Below are 24765 nucleotides of genomic sequence, written 5' to 3'. Positions count from 1 at the left end.
ACAAAATAAATATCAGTTTGTACCCGTTACTTTCACAATATCCCGAGCAAAAAGATTACGTGATAACCTACAAGCTTTATTATAATACTTATTTAAAATAGTGACTTTTAATCAAACAAGTGAACCAATAGGCAAAGTTTATGAGATGAAAACTATATTTGTTAATTGTCTTGCTTACTTAAAAGTCACCAGTGAAGGAATGTATTTCCTCAAAGGAGGTAACATTAGACACAAAAACGTTTGAGATAGCGTATCTATTTATTAATCTTAACATTAATTGTTACATTACCACTTTATAAGTACGAAGATTGAACCTTAGTCATAATTAAAAATAAATCTTTAAAAATCGTAGAAAAAGTTCAGTAAATTCGATATACTCGTATGTAAATTAACAACTCAAAAGGGTAAACGTGCTTAATTGCACGGTAGTTACAATCTATGTCGTATACAGGGTGTGGAGGGCGCCCGCAGCAAGGGGACACGAGACGGTGGGTGGCCGGGCTCCTCGCGCCGTGGTCTAGCGGCTCTACTTGTTACAAAATCAAACTCTTCCTTCTGTATGGTTATGTAGTCTAGTTTCACAGATACAGCAATGTCCCCGGCGCATTGAAGACACATTTGTCTACACATTTAATTCGTAACTATGATACAACACGTTTATAACAAACACTGCACACTATCGCAGTCTTCGAGCGGTGGTGTACACGCAGAGCTTACAACGTAACATACATTTCTTAATTATACAGATACATCTATTTAAAGTCTGATTACGTTGATCGAAAACCACAGTTATTGTTCATACTGAAATCTAATGTTTGTTATGTACCTATAATGCCAGGCACTTGTGAATATATATAACACGAAAACATTGTAGGAAACATTACAACTAGTATAACAGGATATTTTGTCATTAAAGTACAAAGATAATTCGTTGATAGTTGAACTATTATGTGAAGAACAGCTTTCCGAATATCAGTTTCAGTATGAACAATAACTGACTTGTATAAACGCGAAATGTTTCGTTATTCATTACTTATATCGAATTACACATATTTAAAAGTTATCTATAAATTATGAAGCTTAAATTAATCGGTAATTAATTCGTATAAACCGAATAATTCGAAAATTGAAAGCTTTAACCATCTTAAAGCATAATTCCATTGGAAAAAACATACAGCTCGGCAAAGAATTAGAATGACACCGCGCTCTGTTGCCTCATTAGCAATACTAGTATATTTTTTGATTGAGATCAGTGCGCAACTAATTTAAAAAGTATTTTTCAAGTTTCTCTTTTTCGCCAAGCTGTATTTGAATAACACATTTTACTTTTAAAAATGGTGAATGTTATTCATTAAATACAGAAATAACGACCTAGTATCCATACCTGGGTGGGTAGAACCACAAGAAAATTAGTTAAAACGATACCTATTTGTACCCTGATAGAAAGATACCTAAGAAGAACCGTACGTTGCGGTGACAGATTCAGAACCACTTATTCAACGTAATTATCATGGACAAACTTGTTAAAGGTCAATTTATCATTTTTGAATCTATGTCATTTCGCAAGGTGTTATGGCCGAGGAGGTCGAGGACGGTCCATCTAGTCCACATATACTATAGTATCATTTTAATACGACATTGCGGCCACCCTTTGGTTGCTATTGGTATTATTGCTATATTATTATTTTATTTTTATGTAATAAATGTTCTAACGGTCCTTACAATACGCCTGTATCACTCTTTTTGAGAACAGACTTATATTTTTTTACAAAATGTATGAAAATGTAGTATTAGTATTATTGCTATATTATTATTATATTATTATTTGGCTATATTATTGGTTACTAACGTAAATAATAAGCCAATTACAATACATAATTTAATAAACTTAGGTAGGTAGTACAACTTACGAAAGAAGCTTTTGTAATCATCAGTTAATATTTATTTAACACACAAATCGCAAACAAAAAATTTTGAACTATGAAGGTTCAGAATATAAATAAATAGGTAGGCCTAACTTAAAAAAAACACTGAACTGCTTAATTAATTGCATTTCATGTAACTAAAATAATAATTTCGGTGGATTTTACTGCCAATAATACAATTTACCATGATTGCATGCACAATGTGAGTAGGTACATTCAATATAATAAGTACTCTTAGGTACCTTTCTTAGTCTTACCTTTCTTTCGCGCTCTTCTCCGTGTTGACAGTTGAGCACGCAGCGTGCTCCAACTTTACGTCCCACCTTTTAGCGTTCATGTTCAATGAACGGTAATTGTATACCAATGCTATTAATATATAAAATAAAATATAAAAAAATGCTTGGCACTCTTGTGGTATTTCAGTACGCCAAGAGACATTAATCTTGTGGAATTTGGATGGCGGCATCGACAGGAGGGCGCTGGGTTGCACCATCTAACAAACAAGTGTTATTATATGTCATTTTTTAGGAAAACAGCAGCAAAAAAAGTTGATTTTGGCCATATACCATAAGATCCCTGTCGATTATATTTTTCTTTGATATTTTTACGTGACTTTGCGTAGACTTGGCCGAACAGCTGTGGAGCGCTGGAGGCTTTCGGTATAATATTTAAGATAACAGACTGAGGTAGCAGCTCAGTTGAGGGAAATCATTGACCTCGCCGACGGGATCGGTATCGGGGTCCCAAAGTGTTTGTTGTTGCGAGCTGTGGTAGGGATAAGAAAAGAACTTCCTGTTCAACTATATATTATACAAAAATGATGGTTTTATTTTAACTCCACAAAATTAATTTATAAAATCAGTGAAGTTCAATAATTTATCTTCATGCTAAACAGAAGAATTGGTCCTTCGGAAATAGGACGATGAAAAAGTTACTTATATAACTGTGCTTCGTCTGTTGTTCCGGCTGACCGACAAGATCCGTTGAAACGGCCTTTCATTTTCATTGCGCTGACGCGGAGGCTGGATTTCCACATTCCACTAGCCAAAGAAGCTGAAGGAAAACAAGATTTTCAAATTAGAAGATTAATGCCTGCGTTACTGCCTGGAAGTGCACTTCAAAGAAATTGGTGTTATTACTCATTGCGTCGTCGGTCGGTGCGTATTTTACGCGCGAAACAGTACTTTGAAGAAAAACCTATTGTTTGTTACTAGGTACTACCTAAAATCGTGGCAAATCAGAAGATTACTTCTATTAAAGGCTGTAAAACATTTTTTTGAAAATGTATTTTACTAAAAATATTATATTTTTAATCAGATTTACCCTATCGTTAAATAGATGAGTCTTATTCGTCTTCTGAAAAAAAAAAAAAAACGGAATTTCCAGTCCACACTTGTCTGTGCCATCCGCCCCGCGTTTTCTCAAATTGGGTCGTGTACTAGGTTCAAGTTAAATTATTAAATTCTGATTACCTACTAAATAAAGACACATCTAAAAGTAACGAAAAACGTTTTCTTTTTTCAATTTTACTCATTTTTGAATTTAAAACAAGAAAAACGTAATAATAAGTCCGACAATTTATCACGTTTTTCTGTGACGTCACAATGTGCTTTTGGCTTTTTCAAACAAATTCTATAATAATTTCGTGTTTTGACGTTTAGTAAAAAGTAACTGATTTGACTAGTTGGAAACTGTTGGATCTAGCCTATTCTCAGTATTTCTCATTCCCGCCAAAATCGGGACGTCTGGCAACGCTGTACACTGCATATCCTAAGTGTGTGAACGAGATAACAATATACATCGCATCCGTGAAAAAAGAAGACAGCAAAATGACGCCAACTCAATTTGCCGCGAAAATTAAATTGGCGCGAAATCATGTTTGCAGCGCTGCAGCGAGGAAGATTTTTTGTATGAAGAAATCGTCTAGCGAAATACCGCTTGAAGCGGAATTGTTCATCGGCTGTATAAGTCTGTATCCGAACGCGGGCATTTTCGTTTCGTCACTCTTCTTTCAATTCTAGAACTAGATTTTACCAGTACAGGATTCTTTCAATTTAACACGTTCACAGTCCCCGTACAAAGTTTTTTTTCGACCCGGTAAGTCCAACTTAGATAATGTCGAATTCGTATGTTATTATATGTAACTACAACGTATAAGAAGTTTCATTTCCGAAAAATCATTTTTCCTTTCAGTTTTCAGCAGTTTTTCCCGTGACCCACATGTGGGGGCACGGACTTATGAGGAGGAAATAATGTGACCCCACGGACTTGGGAGTAAATTTTTTATTTTACTTTGCGAGTAGTTCAACAATTATTATAATTCCTACATTTATCTGAGACTCGAAACTGTTGTTGTTTTGATTCCGATATAGTACGTTCACTTTTGCGCATAAAATGTCTATTTTAGCGGATAGGGATATCCAGAGGATTCTGGAAGATAGTGACGCTGAAAGCATCATATCAGATATTGAAACTGTTGTATGAAAATGAAGATATTGAAGACAAATTATAAAGTCGCGGAATTTTGATATAAATAAATATATTTTTTTAATAAAATAGCGTTTTTGTTTTACTCTGTAAAAAATAATTCATATTTCCCGCACGAAAAACAAAATGTGGATTGTTTTTTTTTCATCCTATGACTTCATCCTTTGCTGATAAGTCCAGTAAATTACATAAACGTACTCCTAAGTCCAAGCCCGAAAACGTAGTTCGAAGTTATATGAACCCCGTGACCCACACGTGGGGGCACGGACTTGCCATCATACTTTGTGGTGCCCCCACGTTGGGGGCACTGGACTGGCAACGTGTTAAAATCGCTATTTGTGTACTTTGCGCCTTTTTTGTTCATTGTTTATTATTGTACATAAAAACAAATTGTTCGATTATAAAATATTCGTCAAGGGGTTTTAATCACAATAGGTACGAGCTCTCATGAGCTTTTATACGAAAAGCGTAAACAGCTTGTCGAAGCCTATAAAGATTACGAGACTTACATTTATTGGTGTTGTTTGACGATGATGACGAAGAAGACTATGGCGATGGCGAATATGAAACCAAATACTTTAATAGTATTGCGGTTTTGGATCGCCTACTTAGATCCAGCACCCCTGCAGTGGCTCCGAGTCCAACTACGGTACGTAAAGTATAATAATAAAAATTATGCCACTTACTGATAAAAATTATAATGATGCTCTTAAACTTCTACATGATAGATATATCTAACAATGGCTCTCAAATTACAAACTTCCATGTATAAAGCGTTTTAGATATAACATCTTTTAAAAAGTGCACAGCGCAAAAATTTGCCTACTGATTTTGATTCATGGGACACACCTACTTGTGAATATTTTAATAAAAAAAAGGTTGTCACATATTCCAACAGGGGTTTTTATTTAGAAAGAACATAAAGGAGGTGCCCATACTGGATGAGTTTTTGTTATTTACAGAAAACTGGCCGTTGCCATTGAAAATAGCGACGAAGAGAGGATTGTTCCATCCCCAAGGCGTGCCAAGTCCAGTGGTAAAGTTGTCACTGGTGTGGCCACCAAGTCTTCCACATCACCATCATGTAAGTACTGCAAACTTTATGAGTGTACTATTGACTTTGGGTCTCAGCTATCTTTTATAACTGACGATTTAGCAAAGAAAGTAAATTGTGAAGTGTATATAATGTAATAAATGTCTCAACAAAGGCTAATGTGAGGTGTGTATACATTCAACAACAAATAGCTTCTCCATGAATATTACCTGCTGAGTTGTAAGAAAAATAAGTCAACATTCTTTTCACATTTCCAAATTTAACATCCCTGCTCATGTGCAATTAGCTGACAAAAACTTTAACAAAAGTCATGAAATATTGTTGCTATTGGGTTGTGACATACCTATTCTTTCAGGTGCTGCAGCGTGATTCCTGTTACATCGTCCGGCCCCTACTTAAAATAAGAAATACAAGTTTTGGTTATAAGGTGGCAGGGAGTCTGCTGGCAAGGTTTTTTCCTCCAATTTATGTATTAATATACAAGGTAACAATTAAATGAGATTAATGATAATATTTCCAAATTTTGGAAATGCGTAAATGTGCCTAGTGTTTTTAAAGAAGTGACTTCTGAGCACCAATTAGCAGAAGAATGCTTATCTAAGCTTCTGTAAGTTTAGTAAATAAAAAAAAAACCGTTGTATCTTTGAAACAGGAACTAGAGGATATTCTTATAGGAGATTCTTTTTCTTCAGCATTACAAAGACTTTATAACCTTGAAAGGCATTTCTTAAAGACAGTATTCTATATCAACATTATACCTAGTAAGTTTATTAATGATTATTATTGTTGTTGTGTTTTTGATGATGATGATTAATGATTACATAAACCAGGGTCATATATTTTAATATTGACAGTTATGATTTAAATTCTGGAAATGTGTCATTTCTGCCTCATCACCCTGTTTGCAATCCTTTGACGCCAGTATGAAAACAAAAAAAATGGTTTATGCCTTAATGATATTTTGTTAAATGGCTCCACTGTTCAAAGTGAACTTTTTGACATTTTGATTTTGTTTAGAACATAATATTATGTCTTACTTTGTGACATTAAGTCCACGTATAGACAAGTGCTTGTTGATAATAAATACCTATTGTTGTTTACAAAACATTTTATGGCGTGACTCCACACATGATTTCATTAAATGCATTCAGTTACAAACTGTGGGGCTTAAAAGCTCAGCTTTTTAACGACACGGTCTCATGGAACTTTCACATCGTTTTAAAAGTAAATATCCATTAGCTTCCTTTGCATTGGAATATTCCACATATGTTGATGATGTTCAGTGTGGACAAAGACCAAGTATAGAATAGACAGATAATATTTTAGAATGACGATGAAACTATCATACCTAGCTCTCTTTCTTCCCTATGGCAACATTCTCTGTGAAAAAAAGAAACAAATATAGACAAACGCCGCTGTCTAGAACGTCAGGTTTCCCGTTTTGAGATGTTGTGGTAGCCAGCTGGATACCAAACCTGGCGTTAGTTTTTCGGTGTTTTGGGATGTTATTTCAACTTTTTATATAAAAAATCTGTGAAATAGTTATTCATTATGAACCATGGCTTGCGTAGCCATTGGTTGTGAGAGTAGAATGGGTGTTATAATGGAGAACGATCAAATAATGTCTCACCATGGGTAAGTTATCGACCACATTATTCATATTTGTGTGCACGAAGTACATTACATGGTCTGTTTTTTCAAAAGTTTATTGAGCCCTAAATACGATGCAGACGCATATTTTCAGCAAAGCCGTCGACATTTTGTACAAATAATTGATTTCACATTTTACGTTAATCAGCTTTGACAGATCATGTACTCAAAGTATTATAAGTAGTGTTGTCCTTTGATGTCGACAACATATTATTATGTTTTAATGTAACATCTAGATGTGTTATTCTATTCATCTTTAATTTATTCTTCGACCTGTTTCCGATTTGGATGAAGATTACATATTTCCTAAAATATTTCTTAAATAATGATTATATTATTGAAAATTAACTGTCAGTATTGGTTATTTTAAGGCGAATTAAATGATTTATTGTGTTTTTCCTAAATATCCTAATTTACGAAACCAGAAATTAAGAAACAATTGGATTCAGACCATGAAACGAGATGATTCTCTCTTCTGAAGGACGCGTTTTTCTTATTTTCACCTGTGCTCATTACATTTCGATATATCTTGCTTGCTATCGAGCAGGATACCAAACAAAATTATTACATAGTGATGCAGTACCAACAATATTCACTCCATAGACATAGAAACTCTATAATTCACTCACATACCTCTCATAAGGTAAGTTTAAGTTTAGTTATAAGTTTATAGATGAATTTTATTTTTGTATTCTACTATTTACTTATTTTTTCCATGCAAATAGAAAAAAAAAATCAATACAATACAAATATTTTTTATTGCACTAAATAATTAGCATGCATAACTATTTTTGTAAGTACCTGTGATTTATTCCTCCTTCTATGTGCAATGTGTGTGTATTTGTGTGCTCCACGTTAATATGTGCCATTCTTGCAGGTAAAGCTAAGAGGACCAGAGCCGACACTATCTTCTAAACAAAGTGAACAAGAGAAAATATATTTTTTTTATCACCAAAAATCGGAATTGTTAAGTGGTTCGTGGTCAAATAAAAATCTTATAAAGAAGTATCTGCTTTTATTCTTTAATTTCATTGAGATAATTCCCGAAATATACTAGAAGGTTGTCTGCTTCTTGTATCGAGAGCCGATTCGATTCCCGGCCAAATCAATGAAAAACGTAAAAAACGTGTATTTCATTGTTATAAAATATTTTTTGAATCAAGCATGATTTAGAGCGAAACAAACCTTTTTCCCGGGGTAGGTACGTGATTTATAGCAACCAAAGAGTGGCCGCAATGTCGTATTAAAATGATACTATAGTATATTTGTACTAGATGAACCGTCCTGACTTCCTCGGCTATAACACCTTGCGAAATGACGTAGATTCCAAAATTTTTAATTGACTTTCAACAAGTTTATCCATGATAATTACGTGGAATAAGTGGTTCTGAATCTGTCGTCGTACCGTACGGTTCTTCATAGATATCTTTCTATCTGGGAACGAATAGGTATCGTTTTAACTAATATACTTCTGGTTCTACCCACCCAGATATGGATACTAGGGCGTTATTTCTGTATTTAATCACTCAATTTGTAAAGTATAAATTTTTAGATCTTGGACTAACAGCAAATATTTACCCGATAATAATGTCGATAAAGACATGGAACGGCACTAGTGGTCTTCACACAAAAACAACTACGCGAGTACAAAAGACGTTACGACGATAGTATATTTATCTCTTTTTAACTTATGACTGACAGCTCATATGAGTGCGAAAGACAAAACCTATGTTTTTCTTTCGTCTTAAATACGCTCCGTCTATTCTATACTTGGTCTTTAAGTGTGGAAGTAATGATCTTGTAGAGCTTTCTACTATAAAAAATCAATTAATTGCATTAATGAATGAGGCCAGTTTTTTATTACACAAATGGTGTTCATATACCTGATAGTGATATTTTAAATGATGTGCCTTCTGACTTATGATATTTGGTAACATTGTCTATGACAGAAACAGCATGTACAAGAAAAGTTCAGGACTGACTTATGTTATTTTTAGTGATACCCTAAATATGAAACGTACTGAAACACAAGTTCTTGATAGATATACTAAGAGAGAAATGCTTAGTTTCATAAATAAATTTTTTGATCCTCTTGGTTTAATTGGGCCTATTTTCAAAATTCAAAAGTCAAAATGCCGGTAAAAAAAATATTATGCTATATTCTGTTAGATCTCACCAAAGCTGTAGGGTCAATACCCTCGGTTTTATTCGAATTAAAAGAAACTGTGTTTTACATACATTTTGGTGAAAACGTGAAGTGCCGACCAAGAAACAATATTGGTATATCCTTTAGAACTTATCTGAATGACCATTATTTCGACTTTTATTGGACTTTACGTTTTAGTTTCTATGTGAAAAGTGCCGGTTAGTAAAATACACATGTCAAAGCTATCGAGAAGATACCTGTAAACATTATTCACTATGACAATAAACGTGTATGGCCGTTAGTTTGGCTTTTGTTGGATTTTAAAAATGACGATTTTTGATTTATTTTGTTAAAAAATAAAATATAACAGGCGCGTTATTTAAAGGATCGTCTCGTATCGTATTTATTACATTAAAAGTCTATGACCACTTTTTCTCCTTAATTAGATTTATCAAACATCTGGATTTTTCATAGATACCTACTCTTTGGCGAAAAAATGTTTTATCTGGCGATAATGAAACTATCTTGCTAAAGGCGTAATATGGTGGTCGTCTTTTACACATTTTTATAAATCAAAAATAGGTTTGCGTCTGAGCTGATGGTGATACACTCTTTAGAAGCAAAGTAGTTAAATGACTAATAACTAGTCATTAGGAAAGCTCTGCTTGTTGTCATTGTTAAAATGTATAAAGTCGACATTTGGTGTTATAGTAAAAATAGTTTACCAAAAGATTTGACGCATTTTGTTTCGCTGGCTGACATTTTCACATTTGAACCAAAACGCAGAGAGAGACGAACAAAGAATGGTCAAAAAAGTTTTGCGCCATAGTAATAAATGTTCTAACGGTCCTTACAATACGCCTGTATCACTCTTTTTGAGAACAGACTTATATTTTTTTACAAAATGTATGAAAAATCGAGATTTTTAAAATCCAATTAAAGCCAAACTAATGATCATAAACGTTTGGTGTCTACTATTTCTATGTTACTATTTCTATCCCGAGAAATATTAATGTACCATCGTCTATTGAACTTGTCGGTTATGCGGATGCCTCTAATGTATGGTTGTTGCTTGATCTCGTATCAATCCTGAAAATAAAAATTAACAACTCCCCGACTTGAATTAAATAGCGCCTTACTTTTGTCGATTCTGGCCAAAAAAATCCATGACGCATTGTCATTAAAATATGATGTAGACGTTTTTTTACTTGGATTTGCAAATTGTACTATCCTGGCTTGAGATTGAACCTGTTAAGTTAAGCGTATATGTTGCTAACAGAGTGAACAAGATATCACAACAGACTACAGATTTTCAATGGCGTTATGTTAAAACTAATGACAATCTAGCCGACTGTTTGTCGCGCGGCATTTCTACTCGGTAATTGGAGACTGATCTGAGACAGTTGTGATTTCATGGACCTCAATATTTGCAAGATAGTAAGTACAAACATTGTGATAAAGTATGTAATAATTCTGATATTGACATTCCTGAAGTGAAGCTCTTGTAATCCAATTTCATGAAATATTAGAAAAATATTCAGATATTGAAAAGTTTACAAGGATATTTGGTTATGTTAAACGATTCATAAACAATTGTAAAAATAAAAATATTAAAAAAACTGGATCTGCCCTGCATACTATCATACAATTAGATCAACAAAGGCATTTTGAAAAATAAATTAAAGCTTTAAAAGATAAAGATTGTTTAAAGTCAAGTATTAGTAATTTGATTCCGTTCTTGGATGTTGAGTGGGAGGTCGATTGCAAAACTCGAATTTAGCATAATTCTCAACGACACCCATTTTGGCAAAACACTCTAATATCACAAAATTAATAATAATCAGATAGCATTTGCGACTCAAGCATGCAGGACAGAAGTTAGTACTCAGTAGTTTGCATGAAAGGTTTTGGATTGTAAATGCAAACAGGGAATTTGAGAATGTTTTGCATAGACGTGTCATTTGTTTCAAATTAAAGTTAAAATCTCGTGACTCAGCTCATGGGCTCTCTGCCTTATGACCGTGTTAACATGACACGCCCTTTTTAAATACTTAGTGGGCACTGATTATGCCGGACCATTTTGTGTGAAACAATCTCGCATTAGAATACCTGTAGTCATATTTGTATACTGTCATGTATTGATTATTAGCTCTCATTTTTGACTAACATACGTGTTCGTTACTTTGTCAACCACGTCATAAGTTCCCTCGAGGAATTCAATTATTGGTCGTGACATGAGTATGTTTGTTTATACACTTCTCATCAAAAAAATCGAAACACTTCCGTTTTCATTGTTTCTGTCCGAATTTAACACAAAAAAGAATTCATACGATGAAAAAAAATACATAAATGTATAGCTGGCAGTTTGGCCATTACAGTAATAAGCGAAAATTCTAAATTCGAAATTAGAATTTCATTTGTTTATCTTATAAACGAAATGAATCACTGTTTTGAGACAAATGTGTGTTTAGGGTTGGAGTACATTTAGCGTTTAAAAACTAAAAATTGGCGCCTATCCTTAAACTTTTTGTTTTTTATTTCAATACTGTGACTTTGGGACGTCTGAAAAAAGGTTTTTTTTCTAAAACGTATGGATACTTCGCCCACAGAAGCCGCCCAAGTTGTGGCATTGCTGGATTCTGGCCTTAGTCAGCGTGTTGTGGCTGCAAGACTGCATCTAAGCCTGTCATCTGTTCATAGAGTCTATAAACGTTATCGGGAGACTGGTTTGTTCACGCGCCGTTCAGGATCTGGCAGGAATCGGGTCACTTCTGAGCGAGATGATCGATTTATTGTAACAACTTCTTTAAGAAATCGACGCCTTAACGCTTTTCAACTGCAGCAGCGGCTTCGTGTTGTACGAAGGGTGGCTGTAAGTGACTCTACAATTAGAAGAAGGTTGAAGGATCGTGGACTGGTACCGCATAAGCCAGCAAATGGGCCAAAATTAACTGCAGACCATCGAAGAGCGCGCCTTAACTTTGCACGTGAGCACCTAAATTGGTCATACCTACAGTGGAGCAAAGTTCTCTTTTCTGATGAGTGTAAAATTATGCTGTATGGTAACGACGGAAGGAACAAGGTCTACAGAAGAAACGGAGAACGCTATGCACAATGCTGCATTGAAGAAAAGGTCAGCTATGGTGGCGGTTCGTGGACGGTTTGGGGAGGAATCAGCGCCGACGGTAAGACAGAGCTTGCTTTCGTGTCTGGGCCACGTCTGCCTGCACTAAACTGTCATCGGTACGTCGAAGAGTGTCTCGAGCCTCATGTGATGATGATGCACATTTTATTGGCAACGGCTTCATATTCATGCACGACAATGCTAGGGCTCACACCGCGGGCGTCGTACGAGATTATCTTAACGAAGTCGATATCTCTATTATGGAATGGCCAGCAAGAAGCCCGGACATGAATCCCATTGAACATCTGTGGGATGAATTAAAGAGACGAATTCGAGCAAGAGATCCTGCTCCAGAAACACTTAGCCAGCTGCAAGATGCAATCCAAGAGGAATGGGACAATATACCACAGCATGTGATCGTGACTCTCATCCGATCGATGAAGAACCGTATCGGAAGCAGTAATTAGAGCTCGGGGAGGGAATACAAGTTATTAAATAAACGTTTTTTAGCTTTTTTTTTCATTTACGTGTGTTGTTTTATCCATTTCCTTTATACTCCATACGGAATAAAAATGACTCATTTAACAAAATACGAAACCTATGAAAAATTCATTTAAATTTAGAACATTAACATTAAGATTTGATAAGCTCATATTACTCACTATTAAACGACATTTAACATTTATTCCTAAATGTACACATTTTTCTGATAATCCTGACAAAACGTAAACTTGCAAGGTGTTTCGATTTTTTTGATGAGAAGTGTAGTATTTTGAGCCGCCATTTTAGATTGCGTTACCGGTTCGCCAGGTCATAATTCAATTGTAGGACATCAGGGGAGCTGGGCTCATTTGATGCTTTGTTGATTTTGGTGCAAATGGACGACGGCGACGGAGCGTGCAAAATTTTGTTACGGATTGAATTACACGTAGGGTAAATTATAAATTTATTATTTCTATTTTCAGCATAGAATAATGAGGATAAAGCTAGAAGCTCAAATGTAGGTGGCGGCACAGTTGAGTGTCCCTAAATTTTGACAGTTCTCCATACTTACTGTTCAGTTAGTGATAAACTGCTACAAAAAGTGTGGATCAGCGTGGAGTGTATCCTGTCTGAAAGATGGGTTATGAAAAAGAAAAGCAGCCAGTTGGAAGAAGGCAATTTTTATTGAAAATAAGTTTTTTCAAGATTTCTATTTCTCTTTCCGATAATGAGAAAATAAATAGTGGTGTGGTAATGGGTTGCTGCCTATTAATAAATACGTAAAATCAATATCAGAACACTACTTTCTTTTCCCAATATTCGATTTGGCAGCATTGATTTAATATTGAGTTTTGTTTATGCGTTATTTCGGGGCGTGGCATCCGTTGCCCGACGTGGGTTGGGTTGACCGATGGAGGCTCTGGTCGAGGGGGGCGCTTGGTACTCTCATTCCGCCTACGCCTAGGGCCATTATTTTGAACTCGATCCCCTTATAGAACGCACGCAAGGTGCGTTATGTGCAGAGTACTTCGCGTTTCAAATTATATAGGATATTCAAATCAGTGAGCTTTTAATAAAAGGGCGATTTTGCGGCAGTGAACCATCCATCCTAAGTTATGGCACTACCGAGGAAAATCAGGTTTGACTTCTTTATTTTAAATTAGATGTTTTCGCGATAAGTTCTCACTGGAAAATACTTGAGTTCATTTTTGCGAGTTAAATGTTTTGTCGGAGCGCACTTATTCAAAATGAATAAGTATCTGATTTTAATTGTATCCTACTATGAAGTTAATAATAAGTTGCTTCAAAACTAACATTTATTGCACGTACACATGTTCTAAAGACACATAAAACCATTATTATTAAGAAAATATAGATTATGGTGACAAAAAGCCGGTGTGTTTACCGTTGAAAAACTGTTGTGTCCATACATCGTCACAGGTCGGGATTAGTTTACTGTAAGTAAGCTTGTTAGTAATCGCAAAAATATAATATTTTTTGTGATGGTACAACAAGTTACGATTTTCGAATTTTTTCGAAGTCCTTCCTTTTTGCCAGTTGGGCGAGAACCTTAAGGCGGCGTTCGAAAGGATTACTGAATGAGTGAAATCGTCGACAACGCCGGCGGAGTCGGTATCACTCGATACCGAAATATTTGATACTTTTCAGTATTGTCTCTAAGCGGGACGCATTCGGAATTTATTTTGTCTTTAACCTGATATGTTTTAATGTGAACTTCAATGTTATGAATAAAAAAATATGTGAACAAAGGGGCTCCTTTTTGTATCATGTAAGGGGGGATAGTCATCATATTTCACACCTACCTGACCGAAGTTTCAGGTTTTAACAGAAACAACTGCTTGAATTTTCAACTCAAACCAGCCCAATTAAGTCACATACACTTCCGAAAACACTTTATTTTTCTTTCTCGGGTATTTCTTTATAATATGGAAGTGGCCGTATTATCAGCCTGCCTACCTACCGCACTTATTTAAGATTCATATTTATATCCTTCCGAGCACTTGCTGAGTAGAGATAGTGGTCTAGTTCTTTCAAGCCACGGTTTTTCAGAAGGTAACGCTCTGTATTACTGACTTGACGGAGTAGCTCCGGGTACCCGGGGGCCGGGGCGGGTCGCTAGTTTATTTCATAAATTATAAAATAATTTAGAAAGTGTATATAATAATTTAATTTAATAATAATTTAAACGGTATAAATCAATCTCATTTTTCTTTTAGTCTTATTTTCGAATTTAAATTAGGAATGATGTAAAAACGAGTGCGACCGCTTTTATTGATGACGTCCCACCAGTCCCATACAATCTCCAAAGAATATAATAATGCGTTTCGACATTTCGTAAAAAGTATCATTTGATTAAAAATACTTATAGTGATCAACACATTGTTAATACCCGGAATAAGCATGAACTTGCCTTACAAAAAGAATGTCTAAGGCCCTGTCATATTATTTCTTATTCTATGGCCCTGTGCCCAGGTTTTTCTTGCAGCTTCTTTTCCCCGGCTATACAGGTTGTGAGAAGCTGCAAAAGTTTTAGGGCGAATGAGACGTTCGTTATGTAAAAAATACGATTCAACGTGTAACTATGAAGATACCTACTGAATGAAGATATTTTTGAATTTGAATTATGATATCGGGTTGCCTATTTGGTCCTCATGCCGAAGAGTAGTCGTTGAAATAATATTGTTGTTCTCTTTAAATTATTGGTATACTATCATACACCTAGCTTCATATACACTTTATTTAAATGTCCATTATTAAATGTACTTTACATGTTTTTGTTTAATTTGCTTTTATGAATTTATGTTTATGGTATATGTACGACGTATTTTAAATTTGTGCAAAATAATGTGATTGTAATTATACGTATATATTTTTTATTTATGGGAGTCTTATGTACGTATAAATTGACATATTCATTTTCTTCTTTTTTATAATTTTTGCATGATTATTATAATTTAAATGCACGATAATTATTCTTTGTAACATATTTATGGCAATAAAAAAACATTAAATAAGTGTATTATAAAATATTAGATGAATTATTAATTGGATATACTGCGACTGCTTTTTATTGTAAACCTGAGTTATTCTTGTGTAATGTAATGGCCACTAGTGCATGTGCTTCCAAGACAAGTGGGAGGCGGAAATTGGATGGGAGGGGCCACTGGAAGGGCGCGGAAAGGGGGCGGGGTGCGGTGACGGGATGAAATTCACAAGCTGGTCGCTCGTGTAGTTCCTGACCTGACTCCTGTCAGTTATATACGGGGACCGTAGCAGGGTGGTCGTTTCGATCCCCGTAAATAATTCACTAATGCACCCGCTTAGCAAACAAAAGTGTTTGGATAATATGCAAAACGATCCGATACAAAAAACTGATGACTACAATTTAAAAGGGTGGTAATAATAAACTAATCTCAGCTGAAACTCAGCTCAAGCCCCTGTTTTTATATAAGAACTGTCACATTGACATGATCTTGAAAGCAGTCTCGAAGTTGAGATTAGTTTATTAATACGAGTACCACCCTAAATGTTTATCTAGATGTGACTTAGATTTTGTTATCGATTTTGTATGGACCATCGCCAGTCGAGGAGTTTCGTGTGAAATTAGTATGGCACAGGAAATTTTAAAATTATTGATCACTACGAAGCCAGGACTTGAATCAAGTTTTGATCGACTTTGTATGGTATATATCTCCCCGTTCCTCCCTCATGAAATGAGAACGAGACGATAATATTTGAAAGAATTCATCCAGTACCGCCCCTAAGCGTGATTTACAGTGATCGAGTGATTACATTCTCTGTGGGTTCCAGCTGTACAACTATGTATATTCTAACATAGTTTTTTCCCTTGTTGCAGACGTGTACAAGCATTAAGAAAATTTGCACAAAACAAACCAAAGAAGCGTGATTTACAGTGATCGAGTGATTACATTCTCTGTGGGTTCCAGCTGTACAACTATGTATATTCTAACATAGTTTTTTCCCTTGTTGCAGACGTGTACAAGCATTAAGAAAATTTGCACAAAACAAACCAAAGACTGACGGTAGCCATGCAGCCGTCAAGCACGGTCCTTCGAAGGAGGTTAAGAAAGACAGGATTATCCATAAGCACAACCAACTGTCGGCTAAGAGTCTTCTGGACATCGTGTCATTCCAAAGTTAGTAGCAAATTACAAAAATAATACCTGATGTTGCCTGGAAGAAATTGGTATTTTCCAAAAAACCGCCAATTGTACGTTTTTCGGTCTTCTCGTAATTGTAGATACACTTTGCTTATTTCAGATTTACACGGACACTCCCCTGTAGTATTAGTGGATCGTTTGAGTCATAATTTCGAGACTGGCAGTCAGAATGGACGAGAGACTGGCAGTAGAGCCACGTCAGTGGGTAGTGTGGTTCACAGACCCTCAGGAGGCCGCGACCTCGCCAAAGGCTGTGACGCGTCTTCAGGGCGAGAAGGAAAAAGAAGTACGACACACAACGACACTCGCGTACTAACTGCTAGATTGGAAGAACCCAATCATATTAAAGACGACGATACGAGCTCAATAGCTGGTTCTTTAAGTGAAAGTTCAAAGGGCAATCGAGAAGATGAGCGCCCAATGAAGTATTTCAAAGTAAATAACCAAAACACGACGGCGTTGCAAGCCACACCAGGTATGTAACTGCAAGCTTTTATATCATTAGCAAAAGTGTTCGTAATGTCGTTCTTGTTCATCAACAAGTAGATAGAGAAAAGAACTTAAAGCTGTGCTTCTACTGGAGCGGTTTACGTTTACGGAGCGTGCGGAGCGTTCATATATCTTGCATTTTGTTTTTTAACAAAACCGCGCCTGCCCCCGCGTAGTCTCGATTTATATCGAAGCTCTCATCCAATAGGTTACGACGCTTATCTGCGTAGGTAGCATTCGCTGCGTCTATTGGTATAATAAAATAAACCCTAACATAATAAAAACATTGATATCATTCGCGCTGCGCGCACCGCGTTTGGTCTGCCGCGGGTGCTTTGCTATCGTAACAACGCAGACAAGTAACATTCAAGCAAACCGCGGATTCAAGATCTTGTAAGGTTTATTATTTATATGACAAAACAAATATATTTTTTTTTTATTTTAGAACGGGGTCCTTCGGCAAGTATTACTCGTCCAACCACCAAAAGAGCTCTGGCGACAAGACGTAAGTAGATGAACATAACATTACATAAGATATGATATTGTTGTCTTTCTTTTTGTGTGTGGCGTCCTTTCATAATAAACTATTTCTATTCTATTCTATAACTAATTTCGCCTGTGGTTCATAATGGTGTGAACAGGGACGTGAGAGATCTATCGAATATTTCTGACACGAAGTCCTAAGATGGATGTTCTATACTACGTATGGAATGGACACCCCCCCACCGATCCGATCTTATCTCACCTCTCCCCCGATATTTGGTTCCGTGCGTGACTACACACAAGAGTTGCTGATGATTATTGTTTCGAATCGATTTCACTGTCTGTTTCGCTAGCACGCAAGGGTTAGTTATGGGTAACGCGAACAAAACCAAGTGTGCCCAAGAATGAGTGTATTTTATGATGGAGTCTCCGGAGTGTCCCATGGGAAAACTTATGCAGAAGGAAGCTAAGGGTGTTATATATTTCTTTATTATTTTTAGCAACCCCATCCCGTGCACCGTCTTCATCGACGTCGAGTCAGGATGGCGAGTGCTTTAAACGTCGTGATTTACCAATAGGAGTCGCTAAATCGGATAAAAAGCCAGGTAAGATATTTTTTGGTGCATTAAAGTGATTTTTGTACTGTGAAAAACAATACATGTGTCAAATGTACAAATTACATGTGTATGTTTTCTATCACAATTACTTCTTGCCTGAGTTTCGGGAGATGCGTTATAATGCTTACAAATACAGGATGTTAGTGACATCGTAACGAAAACTTTGAGGGATAATTGAGAATTGATATTAAGTGGAATTTTCCGCCGCCAAAGTATGGAAATGAAAATAGTTTAAAAAAACAAATCAATATCATGAGTTTGTATAATAATATGCTATATTCACGATTCAAATATACACTCGCCTGCAAAACTAAGTACTACAATTTGAAATATTTTTTTTTTCTAAACTTTTGAATTAAAAAATATTCTACTTATAGATAATTTTATCAGCTTTCTTTGCAACTTATGAACTATACATCACTTGTAGCTTAGTGTCAAAAAATCAATTAACATGTATAAGTGTTTTCTGTACGTTCGTGTACATAACTAATAGTAACAGAATCAAAATTTTAGCACTGCTGGTACAATAGGTACAACCTATGCTATAAGTACCAGCTTATCTCCCATTGACACAATAATATCCATAACAGTTTGAGCGGAGTTCTAATACAAGATGCAATTACTATTATTTTAGAAGTCTGTTAGCTCCGGCTTTATGTTCTCCACTATTTTAATATATTTTCCGTGCTAGTTCGTGTGTATGTATGAGGGTGTGCGATGTGTGTGAGGGTGTTTTTTGTAATTGTAAGTTCTTTGGTCTGCTCGTAATTGTTGGTATTGTATGAAAACACTTTGCTCATTTCAGATTTACACGCATACTTCCCTGTGGTGTTAGTGGAACGTTTGAGTCATAATTTCGAGACTGGCAGTCAGAATGGACGAGAGACTGGCAGTAGAGCCACGTCAGAGGGTAGTGGGGTTCACAGAACCTCAGGAGGCCGCGACCTCGCCAAAGGCTGTGACGCGTCTTCAGGGCGAGAAGGAAAAAGAAGTACGACACACAACGACACTCGCGTACTAACTGCTAGATTGGAAGAACCCAATCATATTAAAGACGACGATACGAGCTCAATAGCTGGTTCTTTAAGTGAAAGTTCAAAGGGCAATCGAGAAGATGAGCGCCCAATGAAGTATTTCAAAGTAAATAACCAAAACACGACGGCGTTGCAAGCCACACCAGGTATGTAACTGCAAGCTTTTATATCATTAGCAAAAGTGTTCGTAATGTCGTTCTTGTTCATCAACAAGTAGATAGAGAAAAGAACTTAAAGCTGTGCTTCTACTGGAGCGGTTTACGTTTACGGAGCGTGCGGAGCGTTCATATATCTTGCATTTTGTTTTTTAACAAAACCGCGCCTGCTTCCGCGCATTTCTCGATATATATCGAAGCTCTCATCCAATAGGTGTACGACGCTTATCTGCGTAGGTAGCATTCGCTGCGTCTATTGGTATAACAAAATAAGCCCTAATATAATAAAACATTGATATCATTCGCGCTGCGCGCACCGCGTTTGGTCTGCCGCGGGTGCTTTGCTATCGTAACAACGCAGACAAGTAATATTCAAGCAAACCGCTGATTCAAGATCTTGTAAGGTTTATTATTTATATGACAAAACAAATATATTTTTTATTTTAGAACGGGGTCCTTCGGCAAGTATTACTCGTCCAGCCACCAAAAGAGCTCTGGCGACAAGACGTAAGTAGCTGAATATAACATTACTAATTTCGCCTGTGGTTCATAATGGGGTGAACAGAGCCGTGAGAGATCTATCGAATATTTCTGACACGAAGTCCTAAGATGGATGTTCTATACTACGTATGGAATGGACACTCCCCACCCCACCGATCCGATCTTACCTCTCCTCTCACAAGAGTTTGGCTAGTACGCAAGAGTTAGTTCTGGGTAACGCGAACAAAACCAAGTGTGCCCAAGAATGAGTGTATTTTATGATGGAGTCTCCGGAGTGTCCCATGGGAAAACTTATGCAGAAGGAAGCTAAGGGTGTTATATATTTCTTTATTATTTTTAGCAACCCCATCCCGTGCACCGCCTTCATCGACGTCGAGTCAGGATGGCGAGTGCTTTAAACGTCGTGATTTACCAATAGGAGTCGCTAAATCGGATAAAAAGCCAGGTAAGATAGTTTTTGGTGCATTCAAGTGATTTTTGTATTGTAAAAAACAATACAGGTGTCAAATGTACAAATTACATGTGTATGTTTTCTATCACAAATACTTCTTGCCTGAGTTTCGGGAGATGCGTTATAATGCTTACAAATACAGGATGTTAGTGACCTAGGGATTAGAGCCCCAAACTAGGGATTAGAAAGTAATTTTTGTCATTTTTCCCTACCGGGATTCTAACCCGGGACCTCCGGATTGTGTTTAAAGTTTATTATAGAGAAATCATCAGCAAGCATGTTTGGCTGAATGAAGTCGTAAGTGTTAGTTCGAGAAACCATATTTAAACTTACTTTAGAACGCTGTGAAGTATAGATAGTATACTTTAGTAGACAGTCAATATGTTTATGTTGTTTGGAAAATTTGGTAGGTGTAAGTAGTATAATTACGAGTATAACCATAGACTTAGTAGCGCGAGTCTCTATAAGTTTTAGATTTCTAGATATATTTTTTTAAATTTGTTTGTTGTGTTTATTTTTTTAAATGTTATAGAAGGTTGATTCTTTGCAGGAACCATCCGTACACGGCGCGCACCGTGGCCTGAGCCGTTGTTCACCTCGTCGCCCAACTCGCCGCCGGCCCCGTCTCCCGTTTGTTCGCCCGACCCATCGCACTACCTACGGCCGGCCGTGTCGCCTGCCCCGTCACTCGGACCATGGTCGGTTCCGTCTCCTACCCCGTCACTCGGATCATGGTCGGCTCCGTCGCCTACCCGGTCACTCGGAGAATGGCCGGCCCCGTCTCCCGTCCATTCGCCCAAGTCGACGCCCGCCCCGTCAGCCAACTCGTCGCTGACCCTGCCACCGATCCGGTGTCCCGTGCCGGCACCCAACCGGTCGCCAAGGCCGGCCCTGTCGCCTACCCCGTCACTCGAACCATGGTCGGTTCCGTCTCCTACCCCGTCACTCGGACGATGGTCGGCTCCGTCTCGTACCCTGGCACTCGAGCCATGGCCGGCTCCGTCGCGTACCCGGTCACTCGGAGAATGGCCGGCCCCGTCTCCCGTGCCGGCACCCTACCGGTCGCCATGGCCGGCCCTGTCGCCTTCCCCGTCACTCGAACCATCGTCGGTTCCGTCTCCTACCCCGTCACTCGGACCATGGCCGGCTCCGTCGCCTACCCGGTCACTCGGAGAATGGCCGGCCCCGTCTCCCGTGCCGGCACCCTACCGGTCGCCATGGCCGGCCCTGTCGCCTACCCCGTCACTCGAACCATCGTCGGTTCCGTCTCCTACCCCGTCACTCGGACCATGGCCGGCTCCGTCGCCTACCCGGTCACTCGGAGAATGGCCGGCCCCGTCTCCCGTTCATTCGCTCAACAATAGCCGTCGCCTAACTCGTCGCTCAACTCGTCGCCGTCTGAGTACTACTAAACATCCGTAAATAGGTAATGTTAATTTCTATTCAATTAAATACTCGCACAAAATTGATTGCGCTACCTGTTTTAATAAAGGATATTTATTTACTGTTTTTAAATATTATAGCAGATGTTGCCGAATCCGCTGGCGTGAAGGCAAACTACTAACAAACCCAACACTAAAGCCAAGATAGGCGAAGCGCAAGTGCCATGATCACGGGACGACGAAACAATGTACGTATAGAAATACATAATTACTGAAAATTTCAGCTGTGGAGCTGTTGCGTTTTTTGAGATACAGTTGATGTTTCTTACTAAAGGTAGGAGAAATAAAAGGTTTCGAAGGAGCGGCGAGTGGTAATTTTATGTAGGGTATTAATGACATTGTAACGAATATACTAAGGGGATGACTCAGACTATGATTCTGAGTTAATATCAAGTGGAATTTTCCGTCGCAAAATTCATGATGATTTTTTAGACTTTTTTGATAATTTTCAATTCTATACTTTTGCGATGGAAAATTCTACTTGATATTAATCAGAGTAATCAACTGAATCACCCCTCTCACTATTTGTTACGATGTCACCTTACACCCCATACAAATAAATACAGGTAGCCATACAAGTACGTACGGGTGTTAGTGACACCATAACCAATACTGAAGGGGATGCTTCAGACCATGATTCCGAGTCGATATCAAGTGGAATTACCTGTTGAAAAAGTCATGAAAATTTTCTTCTGTACTTTTGCGACGGAAATTTCCACTTGATATCAACTCAGAATCATGGTCTGAATCATCCCTCGAAGTTTTCGTTACGATGTCACTAACACTCCGTATACATTAATTAGCTCTGTATATTGTAATTATTTCCATCTCTGTTATCATGTATCAGTCAGTATCTATCTAATCTTACTGACGCCTTATGAGTCGCATTTTTAGGTGTGGATTGGCTTGCTGGTGGTGATGTGTCTATCGTGGCCATATCATAGAATTGATCATTTCATGAAATGATCGACCATTTCATGAAATGGTCGTATTTCATGAAATGGAACAACATTCGTTGGCCACATCATGATGTGGTTTGGCCAGATCAATGAACACAAAACGTTTAACGATATGACCAACTAAATGCATGATTACTTCATGATATGGCCAAACGTTAGCGATCATATCGTAAAATAGTAACATTATCCACCGGTAGTGGCGCTGGTGTCGCTTTGTTTATGTTTTGCATAATGGCGGCGGACAATAATTATTCTTGTGTGAACGCGAATAATACGAATAATAATGAGCAAATACAAGATAAAAGTGCATTGAAGCAATGTTTTGACACTAAAGTGAAAAGAAAAACTCGTATTAACAGTAGACAGCAACTTTTATTTATTTTTAGGTTATATGGCAAATAATGAAGGTCGAGTGACCACGCTACGTAAATCAATGGACTATTATTGGATTTCATAATATGATATAATTAAAACTGCGAATGAAGAGATATTAATTTTAAAAAAGAAAAATATAGACGATCCTACTGTCCGTAAAGTTTCTTTTTTTGACGTGACTTATTGTAGATATGCCGCAGATGGCATTAACTACTTGAAACAGGATTCAATTAAAACGCATAAATGTTTTTGTCATAATTTAAATTATCATAATCCTTTTTTTTATAATTTTTACAAGGCATAACAGTAGGTTAGGGTGCGGCGGGGGTGGCCCTTGGGCCACCCCTACGCCGCCAGTATGTTTATCTTACACACGAAAAGTATACTGAATGATGACCAATGGCATGAAATAGTGTCAAAAAATATGACGACGACTTCAAAGCGAGATGCAGTTACGGCGTATATGTCAACTACATCAACACTCCGTTAATCGAAAACGACTTTTTAATTTTTAATTGACTTTTAAACATTTTTGTACTTTGTACTAGAGTAATACATTATTTCCTATCTTATTTCGCGTTTTTATTACACCACTTATCATGGACACCCTACATTAATGATATGGCCAAACGTGGATGGAAATATCATTAAACGCTGACGTTTCAACGATATGGTCAGTTGAAGTTGGCCATTTCATGAAATACGACCATTTCATGAAATGGTCGATCATTTCATGAAATGGTCAATTCTATGATCTGGCCACGACATGTCTAAGTTACCACGCGTCAAAGTGCTCGGCTTTCTGTTTTCGATTTGAGATTTTTTTTCTTCAATCTTCTTTAATTCCGATGATTCTAGCACTATTTTTTGATCCATAGGTGCTAAGTCCTTCTGAATTCGTTTTTCAATAGCTTCTAAGGTCACTTTTGCCATATTGACTTAAATATTGAATATTAATAAGACACGCACGAACACTTCGCGCGCGCACATTGTCTGATTCTTAATAATAATCTGGATTTAATGTGGATAAGTATAAGTAGATTATAATAGACTTCGATGATTAATGAGATTTCAATACATTATAATTCATATTGTAAGTGTACTTAAGAAATTATTTTTTTACTTATTAACACAGATCATCTGGCATTGCAGTGGAGTAGGTAGAAACTTCAAACAATGTAGAAATAC

At 37.1% G+C, this 24765-nt stretch overlaps 2 protein-coding genes across 3 annotated transcripts in view; both read left to right on the top strand.

Moving 5' to 3' along the window:
- LOC126380081 (serine/arginine repetitive matrix protein 2-like) overlaps nucleotides 1-24765 on the top strand; it is a 103094-nt gene that overhangs the window by 59230 nt on the left and 19099 nt on the right. The window lies entirely within an intron of this gene.
- Nucleotides 17446-23715, top strand: LOC126380125 (uncharacterized). Its single transcript, XM_050029375.1, has 5 exons — nucleotides 17446-17546; nucleotides 18006-18065; nucleotides 18544-18648; nucleotides 21352-22227; nucleotides 22325-23715. Exons 1-4 carry the CDS (start codon nucleotides 17492-17494, stop codon nucleotides 22221-22223), a joined length of 1092 nt encoding a protein of 363 aa, XP_049885332.1. The 5' UTR covers nucleotides 17446-17491; the 3' UTR covers nucleotides 22224-22227; nucleotides 22325-23715.

This window comes from Pectinophora gossypiella, chromosome Z, assembly GCF_024362695.1.
Source record: "Pectinophora gossypiella chromosome Z, ilPecGoss1.1, whole genome shotgun sequence".
Taxonomy (NCBI): Eukaryota; Metazoa; Arthropoda; class Insecta; order Lepidoptera; family Gelechiidae; genus Pectinophora; species Pectinophora gossypiella.
The sequence above is the reverse complement of the archived record's forward strand: the minus strand, read 5'-3'. Positions and strand labels throughout refer to the sequence as shown.